Below are 17,467 nucleotides of genomic sequence, written 5' to 3' on the forward strand. Positions count from 1 at the left end.
GCATTCACTAACTTCATATTCCCCTTAAGAACAAATGCGAGAGATCATCCTGGGCTGAGTCAAAGTAATGGCTGTGATAAGAGCTGACAGCCAAATTAAGGTTTTAGTACTATGGATAGTCATTCCCCCTCCAGCACTGGAGTGGGAATATTAGAGGAAAGAAGTTTGAACCCACAAGTTGTCAGAGGTCAGTCAAATCCCCAAGGCAGATAAAACCAACTTTGTAAGTTGTCCCAACTTGTGCTGCAGATATTACGGCTTCTTTCAGCTACGCAGCAAGTGAAAACAGCCTGGTAATCCCTCTTCCAAACTCTTCAAATAGCAAAGTTTTCTTATTGCTTTGTATCTCTTGTATCCCCCTTCGGTCTACAAGAGATACATTCCTCAACAAGGGGAAACCCCCAACTGCTTTAAGATGGTTAGGCTAACTACAAGGTAACAACCACGGTGAAATGAAACTAGCTCAGGGCACTTCTTCCTGGCTCCAAGCGCTTCTCTTTGCTTACGGAGTGACCCAAAAGATGAGCCCACAGCCCTTCACAAACAGAAGTCGTGCTGAACTAACAGATGCCATTAAAGGTAGAGTTCAGAACTGCACACGCTCGCTACATAACATTCCAGAAATGTTTTATAAGCAAACCATTGAAATAGGGAATATTGAAAAATGGGCTGGTTTGGTTTTGGTTTTTTTTTTTTTTTTTTTTTTTTTTACTCTATTATTCATTTTTAACTCTGTTTTCACAGAAATTCTGCAGTTTGAGGAAAAAGGCATGTTTTTCTATTATACACAACTTTTATCTATAAAACTATATTTACAAATAAATAAACACCCACCTTTTTTTTGCAGAATAAGGCATTGCCACAGCAAAGTGCTGCAGCACCACCTGCAATTTTAAAAGGCTAAGAAATTAAATTCCAGTTCAGTTTTCCACTGACATTCAGAATAGGATGGTCAAATACTAAAGAACCAATAAGAAATGCAGAAATAATCAGGATAAAGGCATTTCCTGGTGAGCTGAGGAAGCCAGATTAAGTTTCAGTTGGCCTCTTCTTCTGCTTATCTAACAGTATTTTATTTAAAATTCATCACCATGACCTTACGAATCAAGAGTACAGCTGAAAAAAAAATGGATCAAGCAATATATTTGATTACTGGAGTACATAAATCACCATCAGTTTATCTCACACGCCTCTGTTACTCACAAGTTTCACTATGTAAAATTTTCTTAAACATTTTTCTTTTCTTACCTCTCAAATTACTTACCCTCAGAGAATTCTAAGTAATGAATTATTCTCAGTTTCTTAATCAAAAGCAACAAATCTAATTTACTGCAATGCTTAAAAATTTCTAAAACTCCTAAGTTTTTATATTTGCAACATATTACAATAAAGATGTGCTGTATTTTAGATGAATGTCCCTCTTTTTTTTCACATACAAATTACAATTCCTTTAAAAAGGAATTGTACAGTTGAAGCGTACTAAGTGCACACAAGACATTGTCCTCAGACCTTCATGGCTATGACGACACTAGCATTCTAATAAATACAGCTTCTGTAGAGAAAAGTTACCACTGACAACTTCCACTGTTTTTCTGTTGCTCTTCCATCCATCAAATATTTCAGATAAATACATATACGTTATGTGTATATATAATACATAAATATATATGTGTATAACCTATCATTTGAATTACATAGCTAATAAACATTTCTAAATGCCATGAAACCTAATTGTGATTTAGAAATTAATTTGAGAATTTTCCCAGTGTTCTGCTTTACTCTTATTGTGTTTCTCAGTCTGTTTTTATGATGGTAGGAGTTCTGCAATCTTGATTAGTCACTTCAAAACTTGATATTTTTGACACTGAGGTTTGCCATGTTATATTCTAGTATGTAACTAAACAATTCTAGATTGAATTCACGATTAACCTTTACCGTGGCTAGGATATATTCATGTAATAAATATAAAAAATAAGCAAAGCACTAGAGAAGGTAAGACTGAAATAGATAAAAAAGCCTTGAACTGTCTCTAGTTCAAAATAAAATTTACCAATCAGGCTTCCAGAGGCATCATACTCCAAAGAACCTTAACAATAAGAAGCTGTGTGCTCTTAAGAACAAAAAACAACACTAGATTCACGGAGAGCTTTCAAGTACTTCTGTACCTTCAAATCTCATTTTTCAGGCAAAGAAGAGGTATGGCAGGTAAATACCCAATTTTTGATCAATTTCACCCAAATACAAAATGGTAATAGTCCCTTCTCATTTACAAGTTATCTCCCCTCCCACCCCACCCCTTTTTATTTTGCAAGAAAACCACAAACTTTGCAAAGATTCCATAGTAGTCCAAAGCATTTGTCTGGAAGCTATGTATTAACATCAGGCCAAGAAAGCGAGAACAGATGTGCATTTGTTCCCTACTAAAATCCTCAGAGAGTCAAAGGGAGAAAAAAAAAGTGGAATAGAAAGATAAGGAGATATGAAAAGGATGTGCTGTGGAAAGATACTGAGTTTACAGGACAATTTTGACTTCAGAGGGTCCCTTTGCTCTTCTGTCAGCACTTAAGAAACATCTCAAAGGGAAAAGAGAACTTTATTCTTCCCACTATTAGATATATCTATTCAGGAGTGCAACTCAAAATCGTACCTGGCAAATAGCAGTTTTTTAATAGATGAGGGCAGAAAAGAGCTTAATGGCCAGAAAACTTGTCCATCGTATCACTATTACCTCATGTCACAGTTGCCCTATCAGAAAACTCTCACATTTCTGATGTGGATTCACTTATCTTTTTATCCTACGTTCAAGCTACCAGCTTGCTTCTATGGCAACTACTCTTCATGTTCTATTTCTCTTTGACTAAACTGAAACCACTGCTACCTTTCCATGTCAGATGTGAGAAGCAATGACAACATGGCACTGGAAGAAGAGAAGTTGCTAATAATTGACATGAAACAAGTAGGATGCTGTAGCAGTAAACAGAAATTCCCAAGTTACAGAAACTATTCAGAGCCGTTCAAATTTTAGTTGGCGTTCATCTGAAGACTAATTTAGCCATTAATCATAGAATGAAGAACAGTTCTGCTGCTTGTCCACTACTTCTGCTAATAGTACAGCAGCTTGTAGAAGTCCCAGTCACACTTACACATTCAGAAATAAATACTATACTTACTTCCTTCAGATTACTTATTTCAGTCTCTTGTCTTTTATTCACTGATGTTAGTTTCTTATTGAGCTGTATCGCTTCCTGTACTTTAAAAAAAAAAATAAAACATGTTAACACATACTTTCATATTTGAATATTTGATTTATAACTGCAATGCATTATGTATAATTAATAAAATAATTAAACATCTTCATGGAAAGGAAACAGACTGAAAATAGGACTCAACTACTTTTTCTGTACAGTGTTATACTACATTGGAGGATTACACCAGGTGGTACCAGTTGTTCTACACCTCAAACAATGAGTTAAGACTTTTCTGTATCTTGGTTTGCCTTTTTTTTTTTTAATTGTAATTTAATTTTTAGTGTCATTTGATGTCACTTTATTAGGACCACTTCTCCATTAACTTTTAATCTTAGTTTTGTTTTTTAACTAAGGCTTTGCTTGTAATTTTCTGATGAGTTTAATTATTTTCAGAGGAACACAGACCATAATGAACAACAGAATATTCAAATAATTGAGATAACAGATGTACAGAATTATATGCATATAGGACATGGAAGACAGCAAACAACAGAGGACGAAAGAGAGGAAATGCTAATAACCTCTGTCCCTTTTGAAAGGGGAGTTTTCTCTTAGACTTTATATAGGCCAAGATATCACTAGGAAATTGTGTGAAGTTTCACAGTGAAAAGCTGAAGATATTCACTGGTCCCTGCACTTTTTCAGTCACCTGTATTCAATCTCAGTATTTTGATCCTCTGAGGTCTCTCTTCAGCCTTTTCTATTTCCCGATTCCTCTTCATTCACTGCTAATCTTTTCCCTTCATTTTCTCAAAAATCTTCTAGCACAACACTTGAATACAAGAACTCTAGACACTCCATCAACACCCAGAAAGTTCTTTCCTTTTCTGTTAAAGATGGTAAGCATCATGGGGAACGATGGACAACTAACTGCCTTACAATACAATAAGCAATTTTGCAGTTTTGTATGAGAACGTGCTTAACAAATTAAAACACTTAAGAATGTAACAAATATCTTCCAATACAACTTAGAAAAAAACCAAAAAAACAAGCAGGCAAAAATTGGTAAAACTCTCTCCGACCTTTCAACAAGAGTCATGTGTTCACTCTCTAGCTTTAAAATACTAATAGTAGGACATTGGTTAGGCAATAAAGTTTTAGATTTATTATAAATTGTGATATTTTACCTATACAGCATATAACACATCAGTTTTCACTTTCTTGTGTCCCTACATACTGCTTTAATACAGCAGATAAAGAACAACAGTTTATAAATTTAAACAATTTGCATTAAAAATGCCTCGTATACTTTCTGCCTGACTTTTCCACTACCAGCAGTTTGTTGCTCAGAATTTACAAGTTACCTACATTTATAAGTTACATACTGCAATGCAAATTGAATTCTCTCTGCAGTAAAAGACACAGTAGAGTCAAGCTGGTGAACAGATTGGCTTCTTGGATGGAAGCAGTTAGTAACACATTTAATCTTTTCTAAAGGTTCGTTTTGCAATTATTGATAAATGTAAGTAGAAACACAGCAAAAAGCATTTATATGTGGTTCAAATAGTGTAAATATACAGAGTAAATTTTATTTTTCCATGAAATAGCAAGAAGACTTTTCTGTACGTGACATAATAGAAAAGCCTTGTCCAATGTAAACAAAAGGAAAACACTGCAATGTTTTCTCTTAATTTGTTTTTAATATTAAATATTAGTCTATTAAAAAAACCTGAATACCAAAAGTAACTTGAGGTACTGAAATATCACAAATACACATTGAATGTGCTACCAATTTATTCAAACTAGATCTGAAAAACTGTTTGGTTTCAGGCATCAATAACCTCCAAACTTACAAGCTTCGGTATTTGAAGGTTTTTTGTGGTTTTGTTTGGGTTTTTTTGTTTGCTTGGAGGGTTTGTTTGTTTGTTTTGAGTTATACAACTACTTCTCCCTTTCCTTAAAAAATAAGTACTTATTTTTATTTACGTCCTGCGTACATGTTTACATGGATAAAAACTGTGGGCACACAGAACTATACATAAAGTCCATATTCTACACATACACTGTGATCTTTGCATAGAAATTTATCACTTTATTATGAGAAACGAAGATTTCTCTCTCAAATTAATAGGTACAAAACTTCATTTAAATGAGGTATTTATATTACTTGAGGTTATCAGCTTTATTATTTTACAGATATAAATTATATATTTATATGAATGCATGTGGAGTAATATTTCCATGTGTAAGTAGTTTCACAAATAATTTTATTACATTTCAACACATGATCAAGGATAAGGTACTGATTTATAAAGCTTGAATAACCGAATAGTCAGAATCTACGTAACAATGGTAACTGCATAAAATTATTCATACCTCCCTATTTACTTACTGAACTGGTTTTGAGATTTTATATTTCTGTACAAGAAAATAATTTTTATTATTTCATTAATGTTTTCTGTCCATTTCTCAACAATAAGCCTACTTTAAAGAGCATTCCTTTTCCCCTGTTTGCTAATTCCTTTATTTTCACTCCTCCATTGGAGCTGGTACAACTGTTTATGTTAATTATGCTGAATGGCAACAGTAAGCTGATCAAAATGAAGCATTTTTTTTTATTATTCTTTTTAAAGGGTTGGGTCTGCTGCTTGATTGTTTTGAACACAAATCAGTTCTTCAATATGATTTACCATGTGTTCACACACACAACTGTACCAACGTATCAGCAAAGAGAAGAAGAGGTAACGGGCCTGTGCTGCTTAACCTGGCACTGGCACAGAAACAGTGAGAAGCTACTCAGTTACAGTTATTATCAGTTGTTATATTTTATGCTTGGCACTGGGTAGCTGCTATTCTTCTGACTTTTCATGTGTCGACAACTCGGTGTTGTCAAAACACAGCAAAAACAAACGCTGGAGAACATTAAAGACGCACATACCACTGTGCTCCAGTTTTCCATGAACACCTTTTACGATTCCAAACTGACACGCAATAGTAGCGTAACATTTCTCAATTTCATTCAGTTTCTTATGATGCTCCTCTTTCGCCGTTAAGTGCATCTGTAATTTTTGATCCTGTTAGAAACATAAATGAAGCACCTACTTAATGACAGTAACAAGCACGTATAAACCAACTCTCCAAATGCTCCCATTTCCAGATAGCACCTCATTCCAAAGACCTTCACCTGTGTGTTAGATTACCAAAAAAGCACTTTAACACATTTTCACATACTGTACCTTATATTTAGGAGAACTCTTATGTAAATGTCTGCAGAACTGTATTAACTGTTTTCAAATCTTGGTTTCAAGTTTTCCTTTGTTATGTGGCTTAAATGTGTTACTTAATCCATCGCTGTATTGCAAACATAGCCTAACATGCTAATGCTGCCTGTGTTTATATTTGTCCTCCTGCACTACCACTCGGTACAGCATTGTATTCTCTCACTCCTTTGATGTAAGATGTCCGTGCAGATTAACGCAGTATCCACCCCACATCAGCTATTCAATACCTGCCCATGTCTTTGGCTGCAGATTCAAAACAATACAGTGGCTTCAGCAGCTCTATGTTTGTACCTCATTGCCCCAGCTGTTTATTTGTCCCTACTGTAGTATTAAACCAAGTATACCATGCTCTCAGGTTGTAGTAGCGCAACAAAATACAGGGCCCAGTTAAAAATTCCAGACAGCTTAAAACATAGCCCCCACAACCCATTGTCCCAGCACCTTCATAGAGGGACACAGAGCAGAAATGAGCAAGTGGCTGGAGACAGGTAAAAGTAGATCCTTAAACTTTGGCAACCGTGCTAGTGTATGTATCATGAAAATAAGGCCTATGCACATTTATTGGCTCCTGTTCCATAACAGAAGCAATCTATTATGCAAACAGTCTTCAGTCATCTTTATAAAGCCACTAGTAAAAGTACTTACTGTCTTCCTTTTATTGTCTTAAACATTTTCCAGTGTAACACTTCTTTAACCAACAAGGAAGACTTCTTATGCTCTATTGCAATACAAAGTCAAACAAAAATATTGTGGGTTTTTTTCAATACAGCATTGTGCAAAGTATAGGACCATTATGATAATCAAGGGATTTGAGCACCTGGCACGCGAGGAGAGGCTGCGGGAGCTGGGACTCTTCAGCATGGAGAAGGGGCAAGTCAGGGGGATCTTATCAATGTGTATAAATACTGGGGGAAGGGGGGCGGAGGCAAGGAAATAAAGAAGACACAGCCAGACTCCTCTTAGTGATGCCCACTGACACAAAGTGATATACAGGAAATTTCACTTAAATCTGAGGGGAAAAGAATTGCTGTATGGGTGGTTAAACACTGGAACACCTAAAGGGGGCCTACAGGAAGGATGGGGAGGGACTCTTTATCAGGGAGTGTAATGACAGGACATGGGGTAACAGCCTCAAACTGAAAGAGGGGAGATTTAGATTAGACATTAGAAAGAAATTCTTTACTGTAAGGGTGGTGAGGCACTGGAACAGGTTGCCCAGGGAAGTTGTCAATGGCCCATCCCTGGAAGTGTTCAAGGCCAGGCTGGATGGGGCTTTGAACAGCCTGGTCTAGTGGGAGGTGTCCCTGCCCATGGCAGGGGGTTGGAATTAGATGATCTTTAAGGTCCCTTCCAACCCGAAACATTCTGTGGTTCTGTGTGATTCTGTGAGTCTCTATCTGTGGAGACATTCAAAACCCGACTGGACATGGCTCTGTGTAACCAGCTCTAAGTGACCTTGCTTTGAGCAGGGCAGAGTCGGACTAAGCCAACTCCAGAGATGCCAGCCAGCCTCATCCATTCCAGTTCTGAGACTGTTAAAAATGACAGAGTGGAAGAACAATTGGAAGAAAAATTGTGAATTTGACACACCTAAATAAAAGAATTTCAACATACTTACTAAAAAACAGCAGTGCATCAACTACTTCTAAAGAGTAGTGGCAATTTTGATTTATATTAGTGAAACTAATGTAGATTATTATCCCATGCTTCCCAGATTGTAAGTAAGCTTTTAATGAATAATCATTAATTCCTCAGTATCAATTAGCAGTTGTAATATCTTGAAGTACGATGAATTCACTTCTACTTTAATATTATGTATCTGTAGGGAGTTTTTCTAACTACTTTTGTAAGCACTTAAGACTTTATTTTTACTTCTATTAACATCTTGCCTAAGTAATAGCTTATTGCAATGAATCCCACACAGTAATTAAGTTAAATAAATTTAAGTTTCATTAATTTTATCACTGTCTCTTGTTTTGTGAGGGGGTGATCAAAAATACATATTCACAGGAAACTATATCCAGTGACACATGCCACTGATTTTTTAAAAAATTATTTGTTATTCTTTCATATACACTAAGAATTTTGTGTTCCTTTTTATACTGTATTTTTGTTAATAGCTTTGTAGGTCAATTTTTAAATTAATTTTCTCTGAAGAGAGGGGATTAAATTAATGCCTCAGAAAAGATATCCATTTATTTACACATCTAATCTATTTCTAATCTACAGGAGAGCAAGACAGCAATTAAAATGAATTGGGCCAAATTCACTCCTGTGTGTAAATTCAAGTTACAGAAAGATGAGTCTGGCCCAGTCTGTTTGGCTTCTGTAAGGCTCCATTTCCATACAGTAGCAAATGCAATACATGTGCAAGGATCAGAGGATAATAAAAGCTGATAGTAATCAAAAGAAATGACCAACATAAGGCTAGCAAAACAGGATATACAATACAAATTTCTCATGTTTTATAAGGTATGAAATTAAACTCACTACAGCAAATGGAAAGTCATAATGGAAGCACTGCTAAAGAACACCACCACTTAAGAATCACTGCAAGGAATGTAGGTTGAGAATGTTTGTATACTTTTTCCTAATCATATGTAAACTGTATTTGTTTTTCCTGATAATCATTCAGGTGCATTCATTCTAAGAGACTGATAAACAGAGAAGCATTGCTAATTTGAGACTTGAACAGATCTTGTAGCAAGATCTGAGCCTTTTTGCACTTTCTTTTATATAGATTTTTCTTAGTGTTCTCCCAATTTCTTTCTTAAGTCAGCTGACAGCGTGGTCCCTCCTCCTCGCTAGAAAAGTAGAAATATGCTTTGTTGTTTCCTAGGGCTCTTTCCCATGAGAAAAGGAATTGGCCTGCTATAGCCTCAAAAGTTCTTAAGAGCTAATCACTTGCCTAAATATGATTTTTGATGGCAAGCTGTTCTCCAGGCTTAGTGCACAGTAAAATAAAACCAGTTTGGTTTGCCGTCTGACACCCTTCCCTGACTATGTGATTCTTTTATTCACAGTGAAAAGTTCTTAAAACAGTCTTCCATAGAAGACAATCAAGAAACACCAGGAGACACTGGAGGATAGGGAGGGTATGACCCTGGAGTTGGAGTAAGACCCACAGAATCTTGGTTCTCCTTTCTAACAGCTGATACTGCAAGAACAGGAATTATTGCCCTGCCCTCCACCAGTAATAAAGATAAGCTGGGACGGGGAGTGGAACTGATTGTGGCCATATGGTTTGTTAAGGCACAATGATTTCTTGGTAGAACTAGACCAGAGAAATAGCTCAGGGTCAGGTAGGTGACTGGAGGAAGACAAAGAGGGAATTGCTCGTATCTCAAAGATATTCTGGAAATTGAGTCACTAGTCAGAGTTACTCAGTGAAGCAGAAGGTGGTAATTGGGAGGTGAAAGTGTCAGAGAAACAAGAGAGATGTAATAGCATGGAGACCTAAGGCAAGATCACGTGAAAATTATGCAAAGGGTTACCAATTCTAAATCTTCAAAATAGGAAAATGATTCCACAATAGTTCCTTTAGTTACCACCATTTTTCTACTTAAAAATCATTATTTTTAATTTATACTGTATCCCTGCCTCCTCACTGTATATTTAAACAACACAGTATAATTACAGGCAAATTCCTAAAAAAATGTGGAAAGGAAATAAAAATAGGATTCCTATCCTAGTTTATTAAGAACAAACCAACTTTAAAAATTATGTTTATTTAACATTTTACAGGAATTAATTTTTCATTTGTTTGGTAACTACATCTGTATTAGAAAATTAAATGTTGGCAGGGAAGATCTCAGGAAATGCCTGTACTGTTAAGTTGTAAAGTCCCTGATATATTTTGGCCTGTGCCAAGTAGTGCTCATGTAAGCAGCTCCTGGGCACAGTTCAGGAGACTGCTGGGAACAGTGTGGGTTATTTGGATGCAGCTTCCCTCATTTCAAGAGCAGTTGAGTTTAATGAACCTGGACCATTTCATATCCCTTGACTGCAGCTTCACTAAGTGGTTTCACAAACATTTAGTTTACCAGTATAAACACAGTCAGCGAGTGAAACTAGACTAATTACCAGTCATTCACGGAGGTAGTCACGCCGTCTACTTTACTCATTAATATTGATGCACTGAATCACTACCTTGTGGACAGTGATGTTTCCCCATTGACTACACAGATCTTGCACTCCAAATTTGCTCTTCTGAACTGCACACAAGATTTGGTCCCTAAACCAGCCAACACTAGCCTTAGTCTCATTCTTTTTTATATTTTAGCTCCGTATATTTAAGACTTAGGAACTGCAGAAGACAAATAACTCTAAATCCTCACTCTCTCAGACATGCCCAGGATCAGACAACACAAGTTAACAAGGGAACACGTAAACAGATACTACACTCAGAGAGTTCTAGCATTCAGGTTGAATCACTTGCCAGGAAATTAATGAAGGAGGAAACCAAGACCTGACCAAGGCCATTTCCTTCCAGCTATTTCTTTATTTCAGCAGCAAGAAAAAGAATTTCAAACAGAACCCACACTCAAGCATATTCTGTCAAGACAACTAGCTTTGTAGTAACTATCCTGTAGCCTCCTGACTGCATGAGTGCTACTATCCATAAACAGTGAGGTGCAGAGTGACTACACTGGACACAATAATCAACACTTTTATTGCAGAAACAAAGGAAAGATGGAAGAAAAAGAAACCCTTTATTTCTTTGTCTCCATACAGTCTTTCATTATGAAACAAAACCTTCCACTGTTTCGAAATTCTAGCATATATCCTAAGAATTATATCAGCACTACAATTTTCACATAAACTGAACTGCATAGCATGCTAAAATATGGCATATATGCAAAATATTAACATCACATATACTAGACTAAAAGAACAGAATTAAAGGAACAAAAGCAGATTAAAATGCTATATCAGTGAGGCATACTCAATCCCCATCACATACAAAATCTACTTTACTGACTGGCAGGGTTTCTAAGGTGCCAGATATAAACTAAACAGCACATCTGCTTACTTTCAAAACACTAGCCAGGACATGATCTAATCTGTCTTTAACAAACTTAAAATTGAAATAGAAATGGGTCTCAGATAAATGAATGGTTTTTAATTTCATCTATTTTATTTTTAAACATTTTGCCATTTGTGATAACTGAGAGAGTCTACGTGGTCTACTAATGCTTTGATCCCTAGAACTAGGGGATCCCTATTTATTTCAGTGCAACTGCTCAGGGAGTAAAGTTGGTAGAATTTGACCTGGTCTAAAACTGTATTAGCCTGAATAAGGTTTTAGGAAAGAATTCAATACTGTTTACCTTGTGGTTTTTTTGTTTTCATCATTTCATATCAGAGCATCTTCTATAGATATGGCCAAGCCATATGTGTTATGTTTAGTGCTACACGCAAAAGAGGATTTCTAATATCTGGTCCCCCACTCAATAGCATTTTTAATAACCATACTTTATATCAAAGTCACAGTAACTCAATGTTTTCAAAATATCCAAATAATCAATTGTGGAAAAGTTTATAGCCATAAAAAAGGAAGATATTTGTTAAAGCAGCACAGATGCATTTCCAGCTTATAGAAAAGGTGTGATTTAAATATTCTCATTCATACGGAAGACTGAGCTTGCAAGTTATGAAAGAAAGGTAATATGTGAAATGACCTAAATGTAAGTTCAATAATTTTGTATATTTTAAATACATTTTTAGATCAGATGTATTTTAAGAAAAAATACAAGTTAAAAGTGAAGTAAGACAAAACACATTTTATGTTGCCTTTGATCTTTAACTTGTAGCCTTATCTCCCAGGTCAGAGGGCACATTATTCAATTTCACCATATTTTGTGTAAAACCACTGTAGCGTTGAAGATGACTTTCAGTACAAATGTCATGGTACTTAAAGCTAAACTGGACCCTAGTTTTTTGAGCTTCTTAATTAAAATCACAGTTTGTAACGGTCTGACAATATTATCTTTATTCTTTCCAGTTGAGCAGCAGCAGAATTTTCACAGCATTTATTCAATCAAGCTTAGCAATGTTTCTGCAGCTCACTCTTTCACTTGCTAAAACAGACAACAGGGTTCAGAGCGACTATGCTGTCACTCTCTATAAATTTATTCTCTGTGTCAAAGGGAGTAAGCTGGACTGGATGAAATCTAAACTGTTCAGGGGAACTAATGTTAAGAAGTAATGCTGAGAACAGGAGTGAAAAGAGTGAGAGGAAAAACATTATCAGTTTTTCTTAAAAACAAAATTGCTTGGAATTCTGTATCACTTCTTTGAGATGAATGTGCTAGATCCTATAAGGGTAATACATTATTCAAATCACAGTTATATAAAAAAAAAATCTTCAATCTAATCTATAAAGAGAACTAATATACCAAGTATAGCTATCACACTATAAAAATCTAAAAACATTGTATTTGAAAGTTTTTCAGATTCAAAGCTGATATCACCTCTTTTGGTTATTTGTAATAATTATCACACATCATTTAAGTATTAGAGCTGGTTAATATTTGCCTTATACTCTAAGCAGACATTCTCGTTTCATAAGAGCTATTCCTTATTTTTTTTACTTGTATTAATTTCTTACCATTTCGTTCAGTTTCTTTTCTAAAGTGTATTTTGAAATCTGTAAAATGAATGAGAGGTATTCATTAAATTGTAGTTACAATTTTTCCAACAACCACCTGCATATTGAAGTATTCTCATACCTAAGATTTAATTGCATTTATTGCCAATCCAATACAGTAATCTGTCTTTGAATTAATGATTGCACTATTTCTGTTATTATTAGACTGACTTTACGTAATTTCACTTGAATATTTAAGTTATGTAAAAATGCTTTACACTAATTTACTAGAGAAGTTTTGAAAAATGCATAAATACTTGTGTTTTCTGACACGTATCATAAAAATAATGTGTAAATGGACCACAGTCTGTAAATTAGACTTTTAGAAATAAACACATGAGGAAACAGAGATAGAAATGAAAGTATTCCCTCAAGTCCTAGAGGAATATAATATGGGTATATATTCTGAATGATGGCATATAAAGACACATTGTACCAATCTTGCATGCTCTAATAATGTAACACTGACATTTGAAGTCATTAACACTATTTTTCATACACCATTGACATCAGAGAATTTTGATTTGCATAATACTTAAGATCACAAGAGCTTTAGTCTCTGTATCTCTTAGAATGTTTAAAGAAACTTTGACAACGTCCAGGGAAAAAAAAAAAAAAAAAAAAAAAAAAAGAGAGAAATGTCAAAGAACCCAGTGTGTGTAAATCTTATAAAGAAAATATTATCTCTAGAAAAAACCTAAGCCTAGGAGAATAATCATTCTAAGGTAGAATTCTGACTCTGTGTCCAGAGAGGAATACAGAACTGAATTAGAAATTCCTCACTCTTATTTTAGGCTGATTGCCAAAAAATTTTTCTGGGTCCACAGGTTTCTTGTGACCTCCTGCTTCCTCAAGCCACAGCAGAATTTCCTAGATCCTAACTATACTTATACAAATGTTTGATCTGTGAAAATTAAACATTTAATATTAAGCTTTTTTTGAAATTTCTGTTTTATCTTACAAAAGAAAGGCCAGTGGAATCTTTCATTGCTCTTGTGGTCTACATATTATGTTCAGCAGACCATGGAGGGATATTCTACATCATCTGTGCTGTGCCACGGTTTGAGTAAGGCAACAAAAACCTTACAGCGGTTGCACAGAAGGCCAGACTTGGGCATAAATTTCTTTTGCTCCTAAAATACCTTTAGTGTTAACTAAATGATTAAACAAATGGTCTGATACCAAGAAAATGCATCCCATTATAAGAGTGTGTTAATAAGAACCAAACATGTTGCAAAATCATAGGTAGTAATTCATTATAACCATTTTGTTTTCAATAGAATTAATTATTATCCCACTCAGTTTTGGGTAGAAAAATAATTAGCTCCCGGTAATACCTGAAATCCAACAATGAGATACAATGCTAATTCTCTTCTGTGTTGAACAAAAACCTTCAGTGCTCTACTCTTTTAATCCATTTTCAACATATCTGCCTTGGTCTTTAAAAGAAAACCAACATACTAGCTATGTCCCTATGTGTTCCTTTATTTCAAGCAACTGTGAATCACAGCCACAACTGCTCCAACACCATGTAATGATATAAAATACAACACAGAAATAACACCAAGTGTCACCAGAGTAAATTGTGTGTTTATCTGACAATTTTACTGACAAACAAGCATTGGAAAGCCATAGATAAAGTGGCAAATACAGAAACCTCCTAGTGAAATAAAGGAAAACAGGAAAAAACAGAGATAGCACTGTGAGTTGGAGACCCAATGTGAATACTTATTTCTGTTTAGGAGTCCAAAACCAGAGTTTCCAGACAGGTGAGAAATAAGATGACAAGAATAGAAAGAAAGAGGAAGACTATGGAAATTAAAAGAAAGCACATTTCACGTGCTATTTGGACTTTTGAGCCTGCATTTCTTCTGAAGAAAAAGAAGTTTAGCTGGAAGGCTAACTAAAAGTAGTCTTGACATTGAAGGCCAGAAAAGAAACTCAGTGTTAGAAAGTGAGGTGTACGTGTACTAGAAAGATTAAATGAGAAGGCCTTAAGGACCCTCTTACAATTATTTTCTTACCAGTGGAAAAACCTAAACCAAGACACTTGCATACCAACAAAAGTTATTTAACAAAAATAATAGTTTACCTGTAATGCTTTTAATGCTTCTTTCAGTCCATCAATTTCTTTTTCTTTTGTTTCCACAGCAAGTTGATATCTTCCCTATCAGCAGAAGTGGTACTTCAGGATTTGGGCAGAATAAATGTATTTACAACAAGAATGTTATGAAAGTATAGCACTACTCCACTATGACAGAACAATTCAATGGTGAACACGGGTGAAAGTTCAGCTAAATAATTTTAACATGTATGTATATATTGCTATAAAAAGAAAAGTGAAAACACAATAATATATTTTCACCACTTATGACTAATCAGTAAGTTTTAAAATTTTCTATTCTAGGAGAGACAAGCCTGACAAGAGGCAGAATTAATAAGCTACTTTAGAACAAATATACTAAACAATGAAGTATCAGATAAATCCATTTTTTTATCCACTGTAGCATGGTCTTCACAGAAACAACTTCCTCAACTTTTCCAGCCCACACAGACTGAACTGTAATCTGCTACCACTAGAATTAATAAATACATGCAAGCACATTTTATATTTTTATATATGTGCATGTGTGTGCGTATATATACACGCACACATATATAAGCATGTGACTAAATCAAAGGACTTCAGTGGAATTAAATCAGGTAAGAATCTTGGGCAGCAATCAATACAATGGAGAGCAGAATCTAGATTTCAGAAAATACGCCATGGAAAACAAATACATCCATTCAACCACCTCTGCGGGTTCCATTCATTTCTAAGACAGTGCTGGCTGTGCAATCTCCTGAAACCATCTTGATGAGTAAAAGTACATATAATGTAAATTTGAGCAAAATTTGGTCATTGTATTCAAACTCTGTCCTGAAACATTACAGTTTAATTTATTCTTTCAGTTACTTTGGTATAAAGTGCTAAAAGTACTATTCAATTCAATAGAAGTATTTGGCAGGGGGGGGGGGAAATCAGCTGACAATTTAATTCTGAAACAGTAGCTGTCATTTAAAACACAAAGCAGGGACTACTACGTAGGTATGTGTGGACAAAAAAAAAAAAACAAGGAAAACTCCAAGTGCAAGCAAGAAAATAACTCAAGCAGATAATATAAATGCAGCAAATAAAGTTTACTTTGATATACTTTCAAACCAATTTCACCTGTTTGCAAAGCTCTGTGCAAGTTCTTATGAAACATACAGCACACTCATCGACTCTTAATCATTGGGAAATCTAAGTGAAACAATAGAGTCCACATGCAGACATTCCTTGAATTCACTGTTTCAAACAGGCTTCTAGTATACCAAACGCAAATCCTTTATTCAGAAGAGGAAGCAGGCACTCAGCTTGATATAGAAACTCATGTAGTTAAGAAAAATCCCATAAATTCAGGTTTAAGTATATCTTAATTCAGTTTAGCACAAGTTCCTTAGGAAACAAGCCCGGATAAATCAGTAAAAGCCCTATTAAAATCTGATTTTATTAAACCAATTAGAATTGTTATTTTTCACTAGCATGCAGAAAAGTCTTATGACAATTTGTCTCAAACCCCCAAAACAAAGTAAATTTTGTATAGTTTCAATATAGAACTATCAAAGAACACTTTTTCCCCCAATTTTTAGCATAAGTATATTTTACAGTGACATTTCACAAGTAGTTAAAGTTCTATGGGCCATAAACAAAAAACCAAAAGTAACAAAGGCTATAAAGAAATTTATTTTGCAAAGGCCATAGCAAGAAAAATAATTTAAGTGCAATATACTTAGTTTATACTTAGAATATGTTCAGTAAGTTTTACTTATTATCATTTGCTTATGTTCTTCACTGGATAACAAATAACAAATTACTGGAACAGAGAGTACCTTTTCTTCTTCCATGGCAAACATCCGTGCCTGTAACTTGATTGTCAGTGGCATTAAAAAAAAACCCAAAACAAAAAAAAACAACAAATCAATACATCACATGGGATTAATTTTATTTATACTACTTGGCAATACAGTTACATTACCCTGCATAGTGTACTTCCTGTTGTTTTTGGGGTTTTTTTTTTAACTATAGTAACTATAGAGTCACAAGCAGTAAGGTTGTGAATCACAATTATTTTTGCAAGAAAGAAAAACCTAATTCCTTGTCAATTTCTTTTTTGTGTGATATGATTGTGATGCAACATTAGTGATAAATTCTTCATCATCATGTGCAAGAGTTTCAGTTCCTATGACTGTTCTCTGCAAGTTCTTTCAGGATTCATATTTTTTTATTATGGAGAAAAAAAAAATCACAACCGCAATTTGAAAGACTG

At 34.9% G+C, this 17,467-nt stretch overlaps 1 protein-coding gene across 1 annotated transcript in view; it reads right to left on the reverse strand.

The window, feature by feature from the left end:
* CCDC73 (coiled-coil domain containing 73) overlaps positions 1–17,467 on the reverse strand; it is an 84,850-nt gene that overhangs the window by 25,601 nt on the left and 41,782 nt on the right. The window contains exons 5-9 of the mRNA XM_063332930.1: positions 17,031–17,066; positions 15,211–15,285; positions 13,080–13,118; positions 6,127–6,262; positions 3,171–3,250 (exon numbers count right to left, since the gene is read on the reverse strand). Coding sequence (XP_063189000.1) covers positions 3,171–3,250; positions 6,127–6,262; positions 13,080–13,118; positions 15,211–15,285; positions 17,031–17,066 — 366 coding nt within the window. The remainder of the gene's footprint in view (positions 1–3,170; positions 3,251–6,126; positions 6,263–13,079; positions 13,119–15,210; positions 15,286–17,030; positions 17,067–17,467) is intronic.

The sequence above is a fragment of the Chroicocephalus ridibundus genome, chromosome 4, assembly GCF_963924245.1.
Source record: "Chroicocephalus ridibundus chromosome 4, bChrRid1.1, whole genome shotgun sequence".
Lineage (NCBI taxonomy): Eukaryota > Metazoa > Chordata > Aves > Charadriiformes > Laridae > Chroicocephalus > Chroicocephalus ridibundus.